Source organism: Monocercomonoides exilis (assembly GCF_001643675.1).
Source record: "Monocercomonoides exilis strain PA203 chromosome Unknown scaffold20-1493094, whole genome shotgun sequence".
In the NCBI taxonomy this organism is placed as follows: Eukaryota; Preaxostyla; order Oxymonadida; family Polymastigidae; genus Monocercomonoides; species Monocercomonoides exilis.
Genome location: NW_027150565.1, coordinates 143,200 through 167,023, shown reverse-complemented (window position 1 = coordinate 167,023; position 23,824 = coordinate 143,200). Strand labels below are relative to the sequence as shown.

At 40.9% G+C, this 23,824-nt stretch overlaps 3 protein-coding genes across 3 annotated transcripts; 2 read left to right on the top strand and 1 right to left on the bottom strand.

Moving 5' to 3' along the window:
• Positions 1–70: 70 nt before the first annotated feature.
• MONOS_3213 (uncharacterized protein) lies at positions 71–5,247 on the top strand (the record flags this gene model as incomplete). The annotated part of the gene is made up of 6 exons (XM_067873198.1): positions 71–85; positions 141–227; positions 450–554; positions 623–666; positions 726–2,474; positions 2,592–5,247. 6 exons carry the CDS (start codon positions 71–73, stop codon positions 5,047–5,049), a joined length of 4,458 nt encoding a protein of 1,485 aa, XP_067728024.1. The 3' UTR covers positions 5,050–5,247.
• A 105-nt stretch (positions 5,248–5,352) lies between these two features.
• On the bottom strand, positions 5,353–8,016 carry MONOS_3212 (ribonucleoside-triphosphate reductase). Its single transcript, XM_067873197.1, has 2 exons — positions 7,902–8,016; positions 5,353–7,839 (listed from the first exon to the last, which is right to left on the bottom strand). Exons 1-2 carry the CDS (start codon positions 7,956–7,958, stop codon positions 5,563–5,565), a joined length of 2,334 nt encoding a protein of 777 aa, XP_067728023.1. The 5' UTR covers positions 7,959–8,016; the 3' UTR covers positions 5,353–5,562.
• A 1,088-nt stretch (positions 8,017–9,104) lies between these two features.
• MONOS_3211 (putative Ankyrin repeats (3 copies)) lies at positions 9,105–23,736 on the top strand (the record flags this gene model as incomplete). Its single annotated transcript, XM_067873196.1, has 2 exons — positions 9,105–22,997; positions 23,111–23,736. The coding sequence occupies 2 exons, from the start codon at positions 9,105–9,107 to the stop codon at positions 23,528–23,530; spliced, it is 14,313 nt and encodes a 4,770-aa protein (XP_067728022.1). The 3' UTR covers positions 23,531–23,736.
• Positions 23,737–23,824: the final 88 nt, after the last annotated feature.

Genomic DNA, 23,824 nt, shown 5'->3' with positions numbered 1-23,824 from the left:
TATGGGATTTCATAATTAAGAAATATCTATTTGAGGCACACCATTCATTGCAATCGGTTTGTTTTGATAGATGTCATTACCATGGGTATGAGCTTCGGAATCATTTTAATTTTATGGAATAATTGGTCGATTTTGATTAGCTTCCAAAAGATATATGTAAGTTGGAAGATATTTCAAGAGAAGAATTATATCCGCATTGGGGACATCTTAAAACGCTTCATAAAATTGTCTCGGATGGCTTGAATTTATTTATTTCCCTGAAAAATGAAAAATGATTATTCTTTTTTTCTTCTTTTTGAAAAATTCAGATATGTTGTGGCGGCTTCCAGATCTTATAAACAGCTCATTTATTCGATTTCTTGTTGATTCGTCGTTTTCAAGAGAGAATAAAGATCTTTCGGTAAAATTTTCCACTTTTTTTTAACACTCATTTTTGTTTGTATTTCAAGAATGCATCAATTGAAATTTTAGTGGACCTTATTCGACTCTTTTGCCCAAATTCATTGCCTCTAAAACAAAAAGCAATTGCTTTCGTTTTCAATGCTCTTGTTGACGTTTGTTTTATTATTAAATTATTCATGAAATGATAGTCCTTTTTGCATTTTTATGATATTAACTGCAGTTTGACAATCCAATTTGTGCAATTGAGGGAATACGTGGGATTGGGTATGATTATTTTGCATTGGAAATAAGATTAAGACTTTCGAACTTCTATGTTCATTTAGTGTATTGATTGAATCAACCCCAAGATTTATTCCAGGAGTGATTCAAATTGGGTTTTTCGAAAGACTTGCAAGACGCATAGAGAAAGAGATGAAGCGAAAGCCCTATTTTGAAGAAGAAATAAGAATGCAGCAGAGAAGGAGAGGAAGATCTCCACCTCCAGATCAAAGCTCATCTGCCTCACGTTCATTCAAGTGCTCTTCAAAATCTCGCTCTCCGCCTCCAAAATTATCTCTAACTGCGTCTTCAACATCACCACCTGCATCTCCTCCTTCAACTCCTCCTGTTTCTCCGTCTGCCTCTGCCTCTGCCTCGGCATCTGTTATGGATTCCTCAGGAAATCCACAAGAAAAGTCTTCAAAACAGCAGAAAGCACAAAAAATGGATTTTTCGAGTATCACCCAGAAAAAGCCAGAGGAAACTGGACAAAAAGGAAAAAGTAAAGAGAACACTGCAAATGCGATCAAAGACGAAAAGAAGAAGCATTCCGTCTCACCTCCACCAGCACAGAAAAAACAGAAGCAAAACAAAGAGAATGGCAAAAACAAAGGAAAAAATGGAAAAACATCGAAATCTCGATCTCCTCCGCCTGCTGTATCGAATAAAAGAGAAATCAGCTTGTCTCCACCACCTTCTGCAAAGACTTCTTCTTCTTCTTCAGTCAGAAAAGCAGCATCCAAATCACCTCCTCCGAAATGTGCAAGTTCTGCTTTTGCTTCTGCCTCAGTCTCATCTTCAAGTAATAAAAAAGATTCACCAAAGACTTCATCACAAAGTTCAAGTAAGCAAAAAACTGAATCAAAAGCATTTTCTTTATTTGAATTCTCATCATCATCATCTTCTTCTTCTTCAAGTAACAAGAAAATTGAAAGAAAAAAGAGAAAAGAAGAAGAAGAAGAAGAAGAAGATAGTGATGATGAGGATAGTGATGAAGATGATGAAGAAGATGAAGATGAAGATGAAGAAGAGGAAGAAGAAGAAGATGATGATGATGGTCTTTTTGAGGGCAATGTTGAGATATCAAAGCAGTCGCGTGCTGATAAGTTTGTGTCAGACGAAGCAGCAGCACTGAAAACGAAAAAGAAAAGAACGCGAAACAAAAAGGGATTCAACATTTTGGATGAAGAATCAGCAAAGGAATTTGAACGAGTGAAACAAGATGCAATTGATGAAGAAGTTAGAAAGGAAGAAGAATGGATAAAGAACTATGCTCAGTTTGATCTGTTTTGTGAGACTTGTTTGAATACAATTGAGAGATTTCTACCTGAAGATGATGTTGGATTGGTAGAAGTCGATGAAAAGAGTGAAAAAGAAGTGAAAGAAAATGAAGAAAAAGAAGAAACTGAGTTAAAGGAAGAAGAGACAAAAGAGAAAAAGGATCAAACAGAAGAAAAAGATAGAGAAAAAGAAAAAGAAAGAGAGTTGAAAGAAAAATTAGAAAAAGAAAAAGAATTTTTCAAAGAAAAGCAAAAATATAAGAAAGAAATAGATGTCAATGCGTTTAAATGTCTGCAGTCATTTTTAGGATTTGCTTTGACAATGAGAAATGTTGTGATTAGAAAAAAAGCACAAAAGATAATAGATTGGATTACTCTTTCTGGTCAGAATAGTGAAATGGACAAAAAAGCAGGCAAAGAAAATGAAATAAAAGAAAAAGAAAAAGAAGGAGAAGTTAAAAAGACTTTGCCAAAATCGTTGAAAGAAAGCTGGTCACTTTCAGAAGAAGTGACAAATGCTGCTTTACTGTTGAGGTTTGCATTGTTTTCGTTGAATTATCTTTCTATTTCATTTCTTTTTATTTGAATTTCAAATTCTATTTTATTATTTATTAATTCCTCTTTCCTCTATCATCTTTCTCTTTTATTCAGTGAACCACAAACAGCTCAATCAGGTTTGAATCTTCTTCTATGGTTATTCCGCCACGCACATACAATGTCTGTCCACCAGGCCATCTGCTCATTCCTCTTCCATTCTCCTTTTCTCTCCATCATCCACCGTCTGTTTAAGAAGCATTTTTCTGTCTCATCAAATGCCTTGCCGTCGAGCAGCACCTTCGCACAGGATCTGCTGAGGGTGCTGTGGTGGTTTGTGAGAGGGCGAAAGGAAGCAGCGCTGAAAGTGGCACGGATGGGAATGGTGTCTGAACTGGTGCGTGCCATTCCACAAGTCGCAGAGGAGTTGCTTGTGCCGTGTTTGGCGGTGGTGTCTGAGTGTGTGCGTTGGAGAGAGGCATTTTGGATTGCTCTTCTGACATCGCCATTTATTGAGATGCTGATAAATCTTTGTTCTTCGCAGACTCATTTTTCGGCTTCGTCTTCGTTAACGGCTTCATCAGAGAACGTTAAGATTAAGCCTTATTTATTGCCTTCCGTATATCTGATGATGCGTTATGTTTCTGAGCGTTTCAAATACAGTGAAAAAGACGATAACTACTATTACTGGACAAGCAACTACATGAGGCGTTATCGGATGCAGCAAAGATTCAACAGCACTCTCAGATCGCTTGGCTCTTGTTTGTACAAGTTGGCAGAGGCTGCTGTGGATGATAGTGTTGCTGATGCTGCTGGGGTGCTGTCTTTGCTTCTTTGTGAAAAGTTCCCATTTGAACAGACAAGGCAGGAGAAGGAAGAAGAAGCAGAGGCTGTGAAAAAAGAAAAACAGATGGAAGACAGCCACCACCATTTCATTCAGCCACTTTGGACACTTGGCGCCCCTTGTGATCCTCCTAATGTTGTCGAAGGCACAGCATCTTCTGAGCTGATCTATCCCTCTGAAACGCATCCAATTGTTCAGTCGTGTATTTCATTGGTGAATGACGATGAAGCAGATATGTGGAAGATGGTGTTTGAGCAGAAGTTGGAAGAGCTGAGGTCTCAAAACGCAGCAAGCAATGCAGAGGCAGCAAGCTCTTCATCATCAGCATCAAAAACAGATGAGTGTGAAGGATGCGATGCAAAAGAAAGCAACAGCTGCATTTTTGAAGAGCTTAAGAGCGAAATGAGGCAGATGGAAGACATCAGAAGGAAAACATGTGTCAATATTCCACCGTCATCTGCTAATCAAATTCATTTGCAAAGAGATCGGCTCTCAAGTGCACAGACAAACAGCAGTTCAAATGGGGATCAGAAGATTAAACAAGGAAGCACTTTGCCTAATGATGTCAGTGCTTCTTCTGAGAATGCCGAAAAAGATGAAGACGAAGTTGATATGAATTATGTGATCAACTCCGTTGAACTGTCAATTCCTGTTGATCCTTTGGTCAAAGTGGAAAGTGGATTAACCGCCATGTCAGCTTTTGCAGGACAAAATGGAATAGATTTCAGAATGCGTCCGCTTTATTCGCGTTCCACATTTTCTCGGGCACTTGCGCTTTCGTCGTTTCCGCACCCTCGAATCATTCTGTCTGCGCTGTATGCGATGGACAGCTTTGCTACATGCGCTTTTGGTGTTCGTGCGGCTGGCGCACAAAATATTCAGTCAGCTGCAAGGCGTGCTGCTGAAATCATTCAGGAAGTTTACACTTATCAGCAGAGAATGAAAGGATCAACAAAAGTTTTTGAAAGCGGAACATATTTTTTGAATGGAAGCGACGTGATGCCTTCTTCAGTCCCCTCTTGTTCCGTTTTTCCATCATGCTTTAGTTTTATAGGCTGTGAAAATGAGCTTCTATATGCAGCTTTTCAATTACTTCTTCACATTTTGAACAGCAAAGCAGGAGGTTACTGCAATGTGCTGGATAAAAGAATCATGTATGCACTTCTTGACATGATATCCACAAGATCTTGTTTTGCATCGTGTATCTACTCGAATGAAATCCATTCTCCGATGCTTTATGTTCCTCTCTTTTCAAGCGATGTGCTGTCTGTGCATCCTCTTCCACAGCCTGTAAGCGATTGCATTTGGACGCACGGCACACGTAACTTGCATCAGACAACTATTCTTTACAAAAGCGAATGTGGAAGAGGGAGTCAGACATCATTTATGAATTACGTCAGACTCTTTCTGCGAGTGATTATGCGCTCTCCTCAGCTTATCAGAGAGCTTGCTGCTGCTAACTATGCTGAAGGGATTTGTAACAGTGTTTGCTATTGGAGCGATTACAGCTATTATTCCGAGTATTTTATTCATTTGTATATTTACGAGGCAAGAGACTTTATCAGAGCACATAAAAGTGACAAAAAAGCGATGGCAACAAGAATGATTGAGAGTGGATTATCGTCCATTGATAATGATTTTAGAACCCTAAAGCAGAGATATGGCAATTCGAGTCCTGTGCATAATTACAAAGTTAAGGATAAGGAACATCTGCTGACTTGGCTAATATAATATTAGATTTTGTATACGTTATAAATTTATTTTAGCAAAGATTTAGCTATTTGATTTGAAGTTTTTATATGTTTAGTAATTACCAATGAGATTATTTTTAATTAAATTTTCATATGTTCGGGTGGAAATATATATGAATTTCCAAGTTTGTGAAATAATTGAAATATCTGTGAAGATAATAAAACTCTGTGATATATTTGTTTGATTGTGTTGTGAGCATTGAATTTTAGTTATTTTGAAGCATTTTTTATTGCGATGTTATTTAGCACCACAACTCGAGTTGATAAAGTCTTTGAGTGATGAAAATAAAATATTTTGATATTTTTTTTCGAAATTTTCTCTTTTTGGATAACAAATAACAAAAAGTTGAAGTGATTCAAAGGAAAAGTGAAATGTTGAAATATAAAAGTGTCGATAGACACTTCACTGAAACGAATTGAGGGGAAATGCAAGCGTGTTGTGGAGAATAACAAAAAGAAATCTAAATTACAATTGTAAGAGAGATTTCATAATTTACGTATATTCGCAATTTCCTCCTGCACATGCAAGAATTTCCTTTCTTTTATCAATTGCATTGATGTTCCATTCAGAATCTGCTAGCAATGAGCAAACAACCTTCACTGGGTCTTCTTCAATAACACGTTCTTTCCTTTTCTCTGTGCTTTCGCCTTTCAATTTTTCTTTTTCGACTTCTTCCTCTTTTTGCAAGCACACTCCACCCAGCTTTTTCCATGCCTCAACCCACTCATCAAATGTTTCCTTTGGTACTTCCTCAAATGGCAATTGTGGATATTTCACTTCAACATCAGCTCCATAAGACATATCAGGAAACATTGAAATGCCTGCATAGCTATCTGTGTGTGAAATAAGCCACTTAAGAATAGAATCCTCTTCTCCTTCAACTGTCACTTCTTTTTTGGTTTCAGTTCCATCTTCTTCTTTCTTTGAAACTTGCTTCTTTGAAGTTGGCTTGTAGTTGACTGTTAATGAAACATTGTGGAAGTTTGGTCCGTCTCTGTGAGATTTTTGGATGAAATGCTTGTGAATGAATGCTGCCCTTTCGAGTAATTCAACACCCGATTCTTCTGCCCTCTGGATTGCACTGCTCATATTCATTGGGAATGTCACCACAATTGTTCTTGATGTTGGCTTTGCTGGTTTGGCTGGTTCAGATGCCTCTTCTGTTTCGTTTGAAGCATTTTCCTCTGGTTTTTCAACACATTTTTCTCTTCCATAGACATCAGTTTCAATCAAAGGCAATCCAATGAGAGATTCGCATGAATCAGTCATCCAAGAAAGCTTCGCTAGTGAGTTTCGTGTAACATCAATAGAGTTTGATTTCGTTATAATTGCATTTGAGAACGGATCATCTGCTTCAGATTCATCAGATCCAAGCAATCCGAGCATTTTCTTTTGCTTCAAAAGCATCCACAAAAGTTTCCCTGTTAAAGGAGAATCCGTTTCCATTCTAACTCTCCTGAGATAATAAGGAGCATGTGCAGCATGAATTCCAGAAGTTGTTCCCAGCAACGCAGAAGTCGTTCCACTTGGCTTGACACATCCGATTCTTGAAGCTGGATTGATGCCAAGCTTTCTGGCCCATTCCTCATTGATTGCTTTGGCTCTTGTAGCTGCTTCTTCCAATGTTGCTCCTCCGTCTGCCGAGATCATCTCCCAGTTTTGAGCGAGCCCTGTCAATGAAACGCCCAGCAATGAGTCTTTTTGACAGTTTTCGCTCCATTCTTTCTGGACAAATGGAAAGTTGGTATATGTGGCCTGGATTGTTCCGATCACTGTAGCAGCTTCCACAGCGGAAAGAAAGTCTTCTTTTGATTGGCATGCTGCGACATTAACTTCTGTCAAATTGCACATTTGTTTTGACCTCAAAGAGATTTCTGCACAAGGATTTGTTCCGTAATCGGGATCGTTAGTCAAGAAAATGCCTGGCTCCCCTGTTCCATTCTCAAAGCATTTCTTCACGCACATCTGAAGATTGTCCAGGAAAGATGGAGAAGTTCTTAATAGCACGGCAGAATTGTTAGCTCTTGCTCTATGAGGATGTGTATTGAACCATTCCCAACCAGATTTGCAGTTCATCATTTCTTCATCATCCACATCAAACAAAGAAATCATTGCACTTCTTCTGCATCCGCCAGAGACGATAAGATCTGCAATTAAGCATAAAATGTCATGTACTTCGAGTGAATGAAGATTTCTTCCAGTAGCATTTTTAAGTATTTTCCTGACTTCTTCGTGCATAAACTCCAAAGTCTCGGGTCCACTTGCTGTTCCTCCTGTCGATAATGAAGCTCCACGTGGACGGATCAGAGAATAATCAAATTTTATTTGAGGATTCAACAAAAGATGGAAAACTGATTCTGCCCATCCTTCTTTTGAATCTGGAATGAGAAATGTTTCTTCTGTTCCTGAAGAGATAACAGGAAGTTTGGAAATATGTCTTCTTTGAACACTGAAACCGCAGCCAACACCACAGCACAACAAATAAAGAATATCTGCAAAATCACGAAAACACTCAATATTTGTGAAACTGCAGTTGTACATCCTCGCGTTTGTAATTTCAATGGCTCTCCCAGCATATTGCATTGATCGCATTGAAGGGACAACTTTCCGATCCCTCACAAACTTCATCACTTGATGAATTTCGTAAAAATGCTCTGGAAACTTTGAAATGTGCATGTTTTCAACTCTCTGAACTGTTTCTTCGAAGGTTTCTTTCCTTCCTGGATCTATTGTTTGTGCATAAGTCCTATAGAACACAATTTCCGACATCTAAGTTATCAAAAATGTGGAAACAAAATCAAAAATAACTCATAAATGTTCATGTAGCATACAATTCTAGAACAATCAGTTGCTACTTTTGTGTTATCAGTAGTAATAGTACTTTCCATTTCAACTAATATTCCCCACAAAAGCTCCTTATTTCAAATATCGGAATTAAAAACTTAACGATTCTTCCTTATATACTCCAAAATTGAGATCAATAAAACCTTTATTTAGCATGTTACCCATTATACAGGTGTTAAGATCAAATGGAGATTATTTTTTTTTTTTTGTTGTTTTGCACATAAGAGTATTTATTTACGTTTGCCGTTTTTTTTGGATTCTTAACTTGTATTGGAACAAATTTGACTATTTAAAAACTAATTTTGAAACTCTTTTTCTTATTTCACCACAAAAACGAGATATGAGTGATATGTCGAAATAATAAATATTCTGTTAAAAATGATAACGAATGAATAATAGAATTTTTTACTTTTTAAATAAGTATATTTTCATCAAATAATTAAGAGCGAAATATTATCAATGAGAATTGAATTTTATTTGCGAAATAAATCAAAAAGAACTTACACATAAAATTTTTTAATTGTTAAGATTTTATTAATATGAAAGTTATTCATTTCATTTTATTTTTCGTTTTACTTGGAATGTTTGAAATAACCAAAAAAATCAAATGATCATTATTATTAAATGCCCATACTCATTTGACACTATTTATTGAGAGTTATTTTTCTTTATAGCAAAGAAAAATAAACTGAAAAGAGATTAAGTTCCAAAAACAACAATATATTGTTGGTTGCATGGATGAATTACAGGGAGAATCGCAATTATTTAATCAAAATGTCATTGGATCTATTATTTGCGGAGATAGTTCATTATTTCAGCAAATACAATCCTTCAGAACATTTTTTTCATCGTACATTAATGATTTAGGCGAAACTCCTATTTTATTTGCACTGAAAAATGGTCATAACCAACTTGTACTTTCGTTTATTCAAAATCATTCAAATGATATCACTCTTCACAGTCTGATTAATCCTAAAAACGGAATGAATGTTTTTCATTATATTGCTGGACAGCTTCCACCTTTTGATGTATCTATACAGATTGTTTTAACTCAGCATTTTCTAACTTACTCTTGGAATGATTATTCCAACGTTATAAACCCTCTTTCGCTCCTTGATAATGAAAAATGTTCTCCATTATTAATATCTGTTGATATAGGTAACAATGTTTTTGGATATTGGCTCTATTTAATGTGCAGGGATTGTTTAATTATTGATGATTGCAGAGGTGAATGTGCTTTGTCAGTTGGTATTTCCCATCGAATGGTTGGATGGACAACATTAGTGATAGAAGGGATTCTTGAAGAAAGAGAAAAAGAACGCAAACTGGAACAGCAAGCACTAGATTTTTCTTTTCATCATCAGCAAGAGTTAACTGAACTCTTAACGCCATCCTTATCCCAAAGAAAGATGGATTTATCAACTAAAACAACGCCAACTCCAACTCTTTCTCGAATCATTAATGCGAATAAACGTAATGCATTGATGAACGTGCAAGAGAAGTCTTCTGCTATGCCTTCAGAAAATTCATATTCGTTTTCTTCACCAGGAAGACTTACTGATAAAGTGACAACCAATGTTGAAGAAACGCCAACAGAACAGAATTCGTTTTCATCTCCGCTTTTACAAGTCGATTCGCAGACCAAATTGCAAGCTGTAACTGAAGCGAAAGTACAATCAGACAAAATTGATGCCAAGTCTTCTAGCCAGAACGCACAGAGGGGCGAAAAGCATCTGTCAAAAAAGAAGAGGAGGAAAGGGAGGCCGACCTTCGAAGGAATTCATCAGCCTGTCTTTCCTGCAAAAGACGGAGAAGGTGTGGCGTTCAGGCAGCTTGATTTGACACACAAGCGATTGAAAGCGCAAGAAAAATTGAGGAACAAGAATTTGAGGGCAGGAGACGAGGAAAGCGGGACACTGGATTTCTTGCCAGAAGAATGGGGCATCGACCACAAAAGCCACGTTGCACTGTCGCAGCAGCGTGCACTAGAAGTGCCGATGATGCTGATGAGCAGCTTGGACTCGCCGTCCCTTTCGTCCACTTCGCTTCACTCTTCCTCTGCTGACTCTCCTTCCCTCATCGACAGCCTTCCTGAGCTCAGCCGCACCTCATTGCTCTCTCAGCAGGCAGTTGCGTCTCAAGCCAATCAGAAAGAATCGCACAACAGAACAGCTGCTGTTCACCCAGTGAATTCCTTTGCGCTTTCTGTGCTGGCACACATCTGCAGTTCTTCGAGGCCCATTCTTTCTCTTCTCTCTTCAATCACTTCGTTTGCTCCTCTCCTTGAGAAGATACTGCTTCTTCTGCTTTCGGAGTCTGCAGAGCTGAAGGAAAATGCTGTCCTTCGAGCAGATTGCAAAGCGAATTATCCAATTCAATCAGGAAATGACAACGCAGCAGGCGCATCCTCAAATTATAACATTGTTCCATTTGGCATTTCAGATAGCCACATTTCTGATAAAAAAGTCGAAAAAGCAGAAACTTTGCGTGAAAGGCTTTTTTCGATTGTTTTCAGCCTCCAAATTCCGATGCAGCACACAGAAGCCATTTCACTCGTACATCATCCACTTCAGAACACTCACTCATCTTTCGCTTTTCTTCCTCGTCTTCCTTCTCCTTCTTCTTCCTTCTCTCCTGTTCTGATCCCTCAAACACATTCACTCACTTCTCCTTTGTTTGCCTCTGTTTGCAGCGGCAATGTGCTTGCGACAGAGCTGCTGCTGTTCTACGGGTGCTCTCCGTTTGTCTTCGATGCCTCTCATCGCACTCCTCTTCATTATGCTCTTCTTCGATGTGATGCTCCGCTTGTCCGTCTGCTTCTGCTGCATGGCTCGCCGACTGAAGAGAAGGATGTGTTTGGGCTGAGCTGCCAGGAGCTGCTGCAGATGTGGGTGGGAAGCGAGGAGCTGGAGGAGATGCGGGGCGGATGGGTCGCAGAGAGGGAAGGGTGGAGTGTGCGCCCAGCCGACGGGAAGGAAGAGAAGGATGCAGCGGAGTGGCTGCTGTCTGTGAGAGAGTGGAATGCGATGGAAAGAGCACGGCCTCATCCTCTTCTGAAGGAGCAAAACGCGAAATTCTCCTCTTCTGCAGCAGCTGAGTCGTCCTTTCTGAGTGCTGAGACAGCTGCCTCGTCTTCTGCCTCGACTGCTTCGTCCTATTTTCCTTCGAAGCCTCCTTTGCCACTTTTCTTCCGACTGTCTTTTCCTCTTCTGTTTGCGCCGTATGGCGAAGGCTCCATCAGAACGGTGTGTGTGATGATGGATGTGGCACGGCAGATGGCCAGAAAGAGAATGCAGAAGCAGATGAACATGTCTTCTTCGACTCTTTTCACTCAGTCCACAACTCCTGGTGATGTTCGATTGAATGCAGCTGATTTATCTTCCCCTGTGTTTACTCACACATATTCTTCATCATCATCATCTTCTTCTTCTTCTTCATTACCTCAGAGTTCTCTTCTCCATCCACTTCAAATATCATCTGCTTCCTCCTCTTCTTCTTCATCGTCTGCTTCCTCTGCTTATGACACAATCACATCTCCTCCATTTTTCTCTTCTCTTTCTGTCGGCGCTGCACACAACGCAACATCTTCCACCAACTTCGCCCCGTCTGCCTCGTACAACATCAGCTTTTCTGACTCTCTTCGTCTCGCTTCAAACTCTCTCTCAGGAATGGCCAATGAATCTCCTGTTGGTAAGCCAATTTCTGATGAGCTGCGAAGCAAACAGCTGCTTTCTTCAGGTGACAGCCAAACATCTGAGCACAACGAAGACTTTGAGACTCCAACTCTGCCGTTTTCTGCGCATCCGCCGTTTATGTTTGGGCCGCTGCAGAATTCGCCTTTTTCTCCGGCTGCTTTTCCGTCTTCTTCCACTTCAGCAAAAGAAGGCAGCGTTGAAAGCAGAACAAAGGATTCTTATTCAACATTCCAAAAATGTCATCAGTTTCCTCTTTTCTTCTTTCCCACTTCCTCAAAAACTGCTCAGCCTTCAAAGGAATTTGTTGAATCACCACTCGCTTCGCTTCTTTTTGCCCCTCCTCTTCCTCTTCCTTCATCTCTTCCTTCATCTCTTTCATATTCACACAAAACACAAAGGAAGCGCAAGCATCAAAGCAACAAAAAGAGCAATGTGAAAGCAACAGATGAAGTTACTCAGCAAAAACATTCATCATCACACTCAAATGAAACACACAACGCAACACTTCAACAACCTTCACTTCAAAATCAATCTAATTCTTTTTCTTCCTCTGCTTCTTCTTCTTCTTCTTCTTCTTCTTCTTCTTCTTCTTCTTCACATTATTCACCCACACAATCTGGCACTTCTGTCTCACATCAACTCCGCTCCATTCATTCAGCCAGTTTTGATCTTCTGTCTTGTCTGATCTACTCACCCGACGCTGAGCTGCCTCGCAAAGTGCAGCGTGCTCTCAAAAAAGGTGCAGACCCAAATGCGACTGCCAGTTTTGTAGATGAATTCAGCGAAGATTGGCTTTCATTTCAGACACAACTCCAAATGAAATGGCAGACAAACAGTCAAACAAATAATCATATGTCAAATGAGCATTTTGACAGGTCTTCTGCTGTTCCTTCGCCTTTCATTGCTTTTCCTGCTCTTCTCATCGCCACAATCCGGAGGCAGCATTCGATAGTCCGTCTGCTTTTATCTCACGGCGCTGATGTTTGTGGCGGGTTTCTGTGCAACAAAGCAGCATTCTTCCCCACATTTTGGCGTCTTCAAGAACACCCAAATCTTTTTTCACAGAGAAAAGACGAGTTCAATGGAAATCTTGTTCAGTCAACTCTTTTTCCAACACAACAGTCTGCCAATGTTAACAATAGCCAACTGCAAATGAATCAAAATGGAAGTTCATCAGAAACTGCAAAAAATCAATTATTTCTGTCTCATTTGACATCTTCTGATGAAAGCAGGCTCTCAACCGTGTTTTCCTTCTGCACTCCTCTTCGCTTTCCCACAATGCTCCACCTCCACAACACTTCACAGTTTGCTTTTAATTCTTCTTCTTCTTCTGCTTCTGCTTCTTCTTCCTCCTTCTCTTCCTCAGCTTCTACTAATACTCAGTTCATTACACGTTCACCCATTCCATCTCTTTATTGTCCACTTCACTCACAACAATCAATCATTTCTGCACTCCATTCATTTCTCTTCAACACAATCACTCCAAATGAAGCTTTGTCAACAGATTCTCAGACTCAAACATCTATTCACATTCACAACAACACTTCATCATCCTCTTCTTCTTCAAAAAATAACACTTCTTCTCAATCACTTCAGCCACATTCATCTTCCTCTTCCTCTTCCTCTTCCTCTTCCTCTTCCATCTGTCCATATTGCTCCTCCTCTTCCTGTTTCTATCCTCGCTTTCATTATCCCTCCCACCCAACCCAACTCTCCCTCCACCCTCTCTTCCAGGCCATCCCCTTCACAACACCACTCCACCTCGCCAGCAGTTCAGGTGATGCTCTTCTTTGTGATATTCTCTGTTCTCATGGCGCCTCTCTCTTTCTGTACGACCGAAATGGCATGCTTCCTGTGCATTGTGCATCACGTGCACTGAATACGGAGTGTGTGAAGATGTTCCTGGAAGGCGGGTTATGTGCGCCGGCTGATGTGAAAAGGAAAGAAAAGAAGGAGGAGACTGTTTTGATGGAGCAGATGAAGAAGCTATGGGAGTTGGAACAGAAGCAGAAGGAGGAAGCGAGGCAGGCTTTGCAAAAGGAACAAGAAGAAGAAAGAAGAAGAAGAGAGAGAGAAGAAAAAGAAAAAGAAAGTGATGATGAAGGTGATGATGATGAGATGAATGTCAAAGCGAAAGAAGACAGTCAAGCAGAAGATAAGAGCATGCTATCAGAGTCATCGCAGGATGCGTTCCTTCAAAGCGAATCGCCTTCGAAAGAAGCACATTTGATACCGCTTAATTCGACTGTACCGACTTCCAAAGTGGCAGACGAGAAAAGAGCAAATGAATTCCTACGAAATGGCAAGCATGAACAGGAAGATGAGGAAGAAGAACAAGAAATCAATGAAAGAAATCTTTGCCCGCCAACAACACTTGCCACAGCTGCTACTGCTTCAATGCTTCATTCATCGTCAACTGCCCAGGCGTCGTCTGCCACTGACACTCCCACGCTTTCCTTCTCTTCTTTCTCATCTGCTTATCCTGTTGCCATCGAAGACGTTCATTCTTTTGGCCCATCCCATCCGCTTCTTCAGCACTCTGAGCAAATGACTGATCCACTTTCAATGAAGCCTTCCTTGACTGATTCTGCTGACTTCTCTTCTCCTTTCTCTTTCTCCAAAGACATGATGAACTCCCTCGCTCCGCTCGCCTCGTCTTCGCCTTCCTGTCATTCCTCCTCTCTTCCCTCGTCTTCTTTGGCTGAGTCATCCTCCAATGCTCCCATGTATTCCCTCTCCTTCTCCTCTCTCCCGTGTTCCCACACCGCTGACACCACCACCGACGACAAGACTTCTGAAGCCTCTCCGCCTCTGCTGCATCCTGTCTTCACCAGCACTGTTGATCCAATTAATCCTTCTCTGCTGGCAAATGCCCCAACGCTGTTCAGCGGAGACAATCTTGTTCTGTCTGCTTTGAAAGGCGGAGTGTTGGTCGTGGACAGATTGGGAAGCGCATTCCCATTTCAATATGAGCCGATTAAGCGCGCCACGATTTCGAATAAAAAGCGTAAGAGACATTTATCTTCTGGAAAAGTCCTGAAAGAGATGAAGAGAGATGATCTTTATGAAAAGCAAGTTGAAACTGATAATATTTGGACTTCTTTGCTAACAGCTCATGTTCATCCGTCGCTTACAAAAAGCAGCTCATCAGCTTTTTTGAATCTTCTCTCTGATTTCTTCTCTTCTTCATCACATTTCTCCTCTTTGTGCACTTTCCCTATTTCTTATCCTCCTCTTTCATCTTCTCCGCTTGTGTCCCGTCGAATTCGCAGCTCATCGCATTTTCCTCTCATCACAGCTGACAGCGACAGCAAGTGCTGCAACCACATCTCTATTCTGTCTAATCTGCATTCGGACATCACCGCCACAAACTGGCTGGGTGAGAATGTTCTTCTTCTCTCTTTTCTGAGGGGATTTGATCGATGCGCCAACTTCCTTCTTTCTCTGAGGCATCCGCTTCTTTCTCCGCATTCTAACAGAGCTTGTCAGGGTGTTCTGAAGAAATTGGCTGTTGAGTGGAGTGGATGTTTCGTTTTTGGTGTTTCTGAAAAAAGTGCAGAAAACAGTTCAGATGAAACAGGCTCTGCTTTGTCTTCTTCGTCGCTTTCTTTGCTTTCTCTGAGTCTTTCGCAAATGGCAATTGATTCAACAGGCATGCGAAACGAGAATAATTCGAATGTGTCTGTCTTTTCTGCTTCTGAACAGTCTCATTCACTCGGCGGAAGCGGAGCTCAGCTGCCGACATCTCCGCCTTCTCTGATAATTCCAACACATTCTTCAGACACATTCCCAACAGCACAGCAGCAGAATGACACAATTTCTGTGTTTTTCACAGCTTCTGAGATGTCCTCTCCTCAATTTGCAGCTCATCAAAAGGACAGATCAAACCTCCGCCTGTTTGTTCTTCCATTGTCTCTCTTGTCGCTGACTCCTTTCCATTTCGCCACAAACATGCATCCAGTGACACTGATACGGGCACTGCAATGGACGCCTTCGACGAAGGAAGAGGTGGTTGATGCTTCTCCAGCACATTCGTCTTCTCTTGTGGGAATAAAAGAAATTGGTTCAATACATGAGGCAGTTAATCAAGATATCATCAAAGACAGAACAAAAAAGTCAACTGCGTTTGCTTCCACCCCTTTTCCTTCTACTTCTGGCTCTGCTGTCTCCAATGGCATTGCAACAACTTCCCTTCTTTCTCCTCAGCTTCCTTCTTCTTCGCATCGAATGACATCATCAAACTCTTCCATTGAGTCTGCTCCTCTGCCAAAGGACACTGGATTCATCGGAGCATCAATCATTAACAGTGCGGCTAGCACACGCAGCACACAAAAGCTGAAGACAACTGCATCCAATTCATTTGCACCTGTTTTGAGTCAGGCGCCTTCAGCGAGGCCAGCTGCAATCGATGCCACGCAGCAGATGCGCATCAATGACACTCTTCCAATTCAGCAACACGAATACGAGTGGGAAATGATCGACTCGACAGAAAGGCCCAGCAATAAGCATCTGCTCACATCAGCGTTCGCATTTTCGCTGGACGAGTTCGAAACTGCGTTTAGTTTTCTCGGTGCTTCTCTTCCTCAATCTTCCTCTTCCTCATCATCTCATTCTTCCTCAATCCGCACTGAGTCCTTCTCGTCAGTGATGATGACACTCCTGTCGTCGATGGCTGTCACTGTAGACACACTCAGGCAATCAGAGTCGGTGAGGCAGAGAGACTGCTGGGGAAGATCGGCGCTGCTGGCTGCCTGTTTGTGGAGCGGCGAGCCGCGCAATCCAGATGTGTGGAAGAAGACAATCAGAGGAAGAGAGATAAACAAGAAGTCGAAGTGGAGTGTTGAGAATGTGGAAGACAGAGGAGAATCGCAGTGGAACTGGGAAGACGATTCATGCAGTGAGGGTGCAAGTGGAGATGAACAAGATGGATTGAGGCAGAAAAGACAGAAGAAGATGGATGAAGATGAGTATGCCTCGTGGGAATGCAACGGGTGCCGAAAGGGATGTGTGTGTAATTCCATTCCTGTTGTTGCTTCTCCTTCATCATCTTTGTTATCTTCTCAGCAGAGTTCACCTGAAATGGCAGATGATGGCAATTTTGTTGAATCAATTGCTGCTCCACTTCCTTCGAATAATTCGAATGAGCATCCACCTCTTCTTTTTCTGTGTTCCAATCCCGATCGTTCAACTTGTTCTTCATCGTCTTCATCTCAACAAGGAAAAAGCAGCACTTCAATCCATCCGTTTTCTCATCTCCTCCATCCTCTTTCACACGATCCCCATCGCATGCGCTGCCGTCGCTCTCGTCTTGTGCTGTGTGCGTGGCTGATGGCGTGTGGGGCAGATGTGAATGCAGCTGACTCTGTGTTCGGGTGGACTCCTCTTCACGTAGCTTCTGCGCGTGGCGATGTTACGCTGATGCGATATCTTCTGAGACACAACGCAAATCCGTGGTTGGTTGACAATGTTGGAATGACCCCTCTTCATCACGCGTGCACACAGACATTCACAAAGCCAATTGAGGTGCTGTTGGAGGCGATGCTGGCTCCGGCATCTGGACAACCTCAGTTCGCACTACAGCTGTCGAGAGTGTTGGGCACAATCAGCAGAACACCGCCTTCTTTGACTGCAAATTCCATCACTCAGTTTGGGAAAAGTGCAAACTCATCAAATTCATCAAGCAACAATTCAGCTAATTCTTCCAACGCTTCCTCTTTTGCAGGCTCGTCTAATCAGACACGCTTGGCACCATTGTTCAAAACAACAGCAAAGGGAAATTCAGCTTCTTTTCTTGCTTCACCAGCACCATCACTGCCAAAATCTTCTGATGTTTCTGTGCAGAAAAGCAAAAAAGATATAAAGCCGCTGAATTGCTCGTATTTTGTGTCTCTTCCCCAGCAGATTCCTCTGTTGGATCCTCACAAAGTTCAGGAATCTCTTGCTTCATCAGCCCAAGCACCCCAAAATTCAGCTCGCCCTCGTTTATTTCCTCGTATTCATCCTACTCCCACAAAAGCACAGCTTCCTTCTTCTTCCTCTTCAACCGTCTCTTCCTCTTCTTCTTCTTCTTTTCAATCTAATTCATCTGCTTCTCTCACTCCTTGCCTCCATCCGTTGTGTCTGCCTATCCGTCTGATGGGAAATCGCACCTGTATTCATCTTCTTGCTGAGCGTGGCGCTTTTGAGCCTCTTCATCGGCTTCTTTCTTCGTCGTCCCTTTTGTCTCCTGCTTCTGTGGCAGAATGCATCGTGCGTTTAACTCTTCCCGTCTCGTCTTCTAATTCTCAATCAAATTCGGATTTTCTTCCCTCGCTTTCGAACTCGCTTGCTTCTTCATCGTCTTCGAATGGGAGTCGCAATGCAGCTCATTCACAAAGCACGACAAGTCCTTTGTCTTCCTCTGTTGCTCAATCATCGCTCCCTTTCTTTTCTTCGGACTCATCAAAATCTCAATCGAATGCATTTTCCACATCTTTGTCTTCTCCTCCTCCTCCTCCTCTTCCACCGCCTTCCATTTCTCGTCCTTCTTCTCTTCTGTTCACTCATCCTTTGCTTCACTGCCAAACTGAGCCTGTTAATGGAAATGTGATGACTCTTTCAAATGATTCAAGTTCTTTCTGTTTTTGCAATGGTTGCATTAAGTCTTCGTTTCTTGTGCAGAAAAATTCTGTTTCTGATCAAAGTGAGCTTTTGCATTCAACAAACCTGTTGAATTCTTCGACTTCTCCTTCTTCATCATCTACTTCTTCGTCATCACCTTTGTTTGCTTCTGATTCGGAAAATGATGTTTTGAAGCCTTCTTCGACTTCATCATTCACTTCGTTTTCTTCTTCGTCGTCGTCTTACTCCACAGCCTCTCCGTTTTCCTCTCTTGATAATTCATGCAAAATCACACGAGAACCAATTCTTGCCTTTCTCGGCGGAGAGACGCCTTTCATCTCTGCCATCCGCTCTGAGCAGTTTGCAGCTGCTTTCGTGCTGATTGCGTTGGGCGGCGTGTGCCAACTGTTTTCGCAGCTGCCGCCGTTTCTTTATTTCAGCGAGCCTGATTCTGATCGATGCACAAACTTGGTTGTTAAGATGCCAGAACTGATAAGCACAGAAGTTGCATCAGCAACATTGCAGATTGAGAAAGCTCAGTCTGATGAAGAAATCAAAACTGCAAGTAGAAATTCATTGAATGAACATCAAAAACGTCAATTGTCAAGTGCTTCATTTGGATCATCTTCTCAGTTGCCGTGTTATTCTCCTTTTCGCATCATAATCTCCGAATCGCATCCAATTTTTGACACAGATATTTTGTCTCCTTCATTGTGTTGCTTAACTCTGCCCAGCTGCTCTTTTGTACCTTCTGTTGGCAGAAAGCGATGTTCAATTGACGAGCAGCAAGTGCTTCAATCAGTAAGTTCAAAAGATGAGACTTCATTTTTCCAGACAACCTGCACTCCCTTTGCCGAGTCCGTTGCTTTGAGATATCCTCATCACGTTCGACTGTCTTTGTTTCCTCTCATTTTCATCTTATCCAAGTTGTTCCCATGCTCGTCATTCTTTAATTCTTCTCCCTCTTCTGTTTCGCCTACCTCAGATTTCCAGCAGCAAAAAGAGAATATGAAAGATAACTACATGAACAGTTGTGGTTGTTCACATTCAGGTGATGTTGAAGAATCGTCTCATTCTTCTTCTCAGCAGTGTCAGTTCTGTTTAATTGGCCTTACAAAATTCCAGTCACTTCTTTTGAGTGCTTCCAACAATTCTCCTCTTTTATCTTTGTTTTATTCGTCTCTTTTTTCGCAAAATCCTCCTCTTTTATATTCGCTTCTGTTTTCTCCTTCTGTGACATATGCCTCAACTTCATCTTTTTATCATTATTTCTCGCAGCCGTCATATCTTTCCATTCAGCACAGGTTTAACGAAGCACTGCGAAGTTCATCTGATGCCTTATCCATTTCTGCTCTTCCAACTTCTCTTCTTCCTCCACAGAGCTCAGAAGATCATCCAGTTATTCTGTTCAATGGGCTTTCTCTGATACAACTGATGTGCATGAATGGCTGTGGGGATGTTCTTGATGCTACTGCTGATGCTGTGACAGCAATTGCATTGAGTTCGAAGTCAAGGACTAGATCTGCTTCGTTTATGGGAAAGGGGATTGAATCCACATGTCTGGGCAAAGTTAACAAGAATCAGAATGATAGTTCAACAGATGAAGCAAATGAAAATGTGCTTTTTGCTTCTTTTGCATTCAAAAGTAATTTGCTGCTTCAGAAAGCATTGGAGCAAGAAGACGAAACGCCCCGGGTTTCTTTTCCTCCGAGCAACAACGTCGCAGCATTTTCTATTCAATCCTCTGACAACAGCAACGAAGCAACTTTGGAGTCAGAAACACCTTCTGCTCAGTCAAGTCCGACTTCGATGATTTCTGAATCGTCTTATGATTCTTCAGAAGAGTCGTTTGAAGAGGCTGTCACTCCTCTGCTTCTCAATCAATCATCAATTGGAAAACAGCCAACACAAAATTTTGAAATGCAGACTTCTTCGTCTTCCTCAATCATATCTTCAACAAACGCTTCCCAGTTCAATCCGATGACTCCTTTTTTGCGTTATGTGAATGCTTCGTCTCGAAGTGTACCAATTGAAAACTTCACTTCTTTTGCTACGGTTTCTGCACCCATGCAGAGAGGATTTGGACAGAAACGAAACGCAGCCTTTCTGTCCATTCTTCTGCCTTCTCTTCACTGTCTTCGTTCTCTTGCTGCATTAATTCCTCCGCAAGTGCTGCAGAGCAAGAACAGCTTGGGTGAGACATTACTTCACTGTCTTTTTACACACAAAAATGCCAGTGAAATGGATGCTATTATAACAACCATTGATGCACGAATTGAAGAATTGATGCTTATGCCAGACAGATTTAGCAATGAAAGCGCAAACTTTACAGTTGTCAGCTATCCAAAGTATTCACGTACTTATACAGATCTCTTATTGTCGTCGAATCTTGGTTCATCTTCTTCCCCTACTGCTTCCTCACATTTGAGAGGTGATACGAAATCGTCAGCGTTATCTTCTTCTGTTATTGCAACTTCAATCGTTCAAAAAGAATTACTCCCATCGTCTCCTCACTTGAATCCGTTGAACACGAAGCAGATGAAGAATCAAAGTGAAGCTGAAAATGATTCCACAGATTTTTCACGCTCTCCTCCAATTCCACCTCCTCCAATCACAACACGTTTGCAAGCCGTGTCGATGTCGCTGACAAACTCATCAGCGATAATGAGCTCACCAACAACTCCTGTAAAACGAATTCATCTGCCACAGTCGTTGCTTGATCAGATAAAGTATACAACATCGATTGAAGGAGCTCCAACAGCACTTTTGAACGATAAAAGAATTGTTCATTTCAAAGAATCAAGTCATAAATGTGTGCAAGAATCTCAAAAAGTAGTATCATCTTTGTCTGATGGATTGCTTAATTCTCTTCTGCTAAATGCTCACTCATCCCTCTCATTGCAGACTTCCTATCTTCTTCACTCTGAAATACGCAAATCTGCAGAAATGGATCCACCGATCAAAACATTCGCTCCGCTTCTTCTGATGGGGGCGCGGATTGATGTTACAGATGGATTCGGCCGCACACCAATGGATGTAGTGATTGAGAGAGGAGACTTGAATGCCTTTATTTACATCATTGCAGTGCTGCCTAGTGCTCCGTTTTCAGAAGAGAGGCTTAAAATGGCTGAGAGGCATGCAGAATATGAATATGTCATCCAAAACAGTGCTTCTTGGATAATGTTCGGAACTTCGGCAAAACAAGAGGATAAAACTGTTAAAAAGAATAGTGAAAAATCAGATGAAATGTTTTCATACACCAGAAAAAATAAAGCAGCAAGGAGATGGAAGAATAGCTTTTCAAGTGTTTGGGACGAGCGATGCGATTTTGATCAAAGTGGAACACAAACAGTGAAGGAGAGGAAGAAGTCAAAGCAATTTGCATCCCCTGCAATCTATTCATCTCCTTCTCCATCTCCATCTCCTTCGCCTTTGCCTTCACCCAATTCTGGTCTTTATGGCTCAATTATCTCAGATGAAAATGAAACAAACATCAAAAAATTGTTCCTGGGAAGGGTGCAAATCAATGATTCATCTTCTGGTGATGATGAGATGTCTGCAATGTTTCCTCCATATCATACTGAAGCACTTGCTCGCATTCCGTTCTTTCCTTTTTCTTCAGCCGAGCTGTCGCAGTTTTCTCCTGTTCGTATTCATTTTTCGTCTGTTATGCAGACTGCTGGTATGCTTCGAAACCACAACACATCTGAGATCAAGCTGAACAACAAAAAAGCTATCCACTTCTGCGAGCAAACAGAGTTTATTCTGATGGAAAGCATTGCTTTTTCTTCAACTGGATTTAGCGCAAATGTATCTCAGGGAATGAGTCAAGAAATATCTCAGTTGTTATCAACGCGTCAGAACAATGAAAATCAAAGTGTACTGGCGACCACAGGAGGAAAAGTTGCTTCGAGAACAATGCCATCCACATCTTTTTCGTTGCCTTCTTCGCAGACTGCATCTTCTTTGTCTTCTCCTCTGCAAATTAGCAATCCATCTGTGCAATCGTTCGATCCTTATAAATTCAGCGCTATGTTCACCCAGCAGTTTAGAAGCCTGCAGCAGAGACAACAACCGCAGAGAACATTCAAGTATCGTGGATCAATGCCATTTTCATGTGCCTTTTCTGAGCTTCAGGAAGGCAACACATTCAAATCACCGCATAAGATGATTAATGGCTCAACAAGTGAGCTGAGCAAGGAAAAAAATAGATATGATTCAAATAATATTTCGAATTGTCAACAAGCTTCAACTGGAGTTTCACCAATGCAAGTGAAAACAAGCAGATCAAAATCAAAGATATCAAATGCAAATAAAGAAAAATTAGAAGAGGAAGATATCATAAATTCCACGAAGTCAGATAGCTTTAAATCAAATTCTGGAACATTTCCATCATATTCGAATTCTACATCATCTTCTTCAATTTCATCTTCTTCGTCAACTTCATCTCTTCCATCTTCTTCTGTACTGGCAACATCTTCGCCAATTCCTTCCACTCAGGCTAATCAACTGTTCGACATCTTTCGCACAATTGCTTCTCCAACATTTATTGAGCTGTTTAGCACTGATCAAGCTGTAATGTTTGTGGCAAAGAGAAGAAGAGGAAAGGCATTTTTCCACAGCGTCAAGAACTCAATTAAGACGGGCTTTCTTCTTCAAAAGTCAACATTCCGTGGCTGGCAGAAGAAGTGGGTTGTTCTATTTCAGAATATGATGAAGATTTCGGAACATCCATTTGATTATGAAGGGAAAATCATCAAATTTGATGGATTTGTAGAAGCTTTTGAAGTGTGAAAAAGAAAAAAAAATTTTAATGAAATTTAACCTGTTATATTTTAATCATCTTTTTTTTTAATTATTTATCATGCATTTGATTATCAAAAAATATTTATATCTATCAGGGAATGTCACAACTTCCAACGAGCACAGAATTTCCCTTCCAATTGTGTGTGAAATGCTATCAGCCAACAAAGCAAAATCCCCTTCGATCAGCTGTTCTGAATGCATCTTCTTCTTTTTCTCCACTTTGTTATCTGACTCATCCGGATAGTTGCACACTTTTTAATAACGTTTCGACTTCTTCATCTTCTGCTTCTTCTTCTGCATCTTTGCCTTTGCCAACTTCAACTCCTTCGAAGGAGTATCATTTTCTTGCAACGTCAAGGTCCGAACTTCAAAACTGGATTCGAGCTTTTGTCCTTGTTTCGCAGCTTTCCCAACTTCATTCGCTTCTTTCGACTGCGTCAAAAGCTGATCAAATTATTTTGAAAGAAAAAGAAAAGAAAGATAAGAGTGTAAAAATGTTAAGTTATTTAGTGTAGTAATTATTATGTTAAGTGTCTTTTTATTCATCTTGTTAGATATTTTTTACCATCATTTATGCATTCTATTATTCTTTTAATTTTTGTTTTTGCGGTTATTAAGCAGTTTAGCTCTTTCTGTGATGTTTTTATTTATTAATTCAAACTTTTCAATGAGAACATGTTTTGAAGCATGTTAAAATAGAAACAAAAAATCAGAATATTATTCATGTGGAAGTATTTCTCACACTCATTCAAAAATACAAATGTTTCTTTAAAAAAGAAGAAAAAAAAACAACTCGACGCAGGTTTTCT

Coding starts and splice junctions, on each gene's coding strand:
- MONOS_3212 (XM_067873197.1), bottom strand. CDS start 7,958: ATGGAAAGTACTATTACTACTGATAACACAAAAGTAGCAACTGATTGT. Junction 7,840..7,901: donor CAACTGATTGTTCTAGAATT/GTATGCTACATG, acceptor TTGATAACTTAG/ATGTCGGAAATTGTGTTCTA.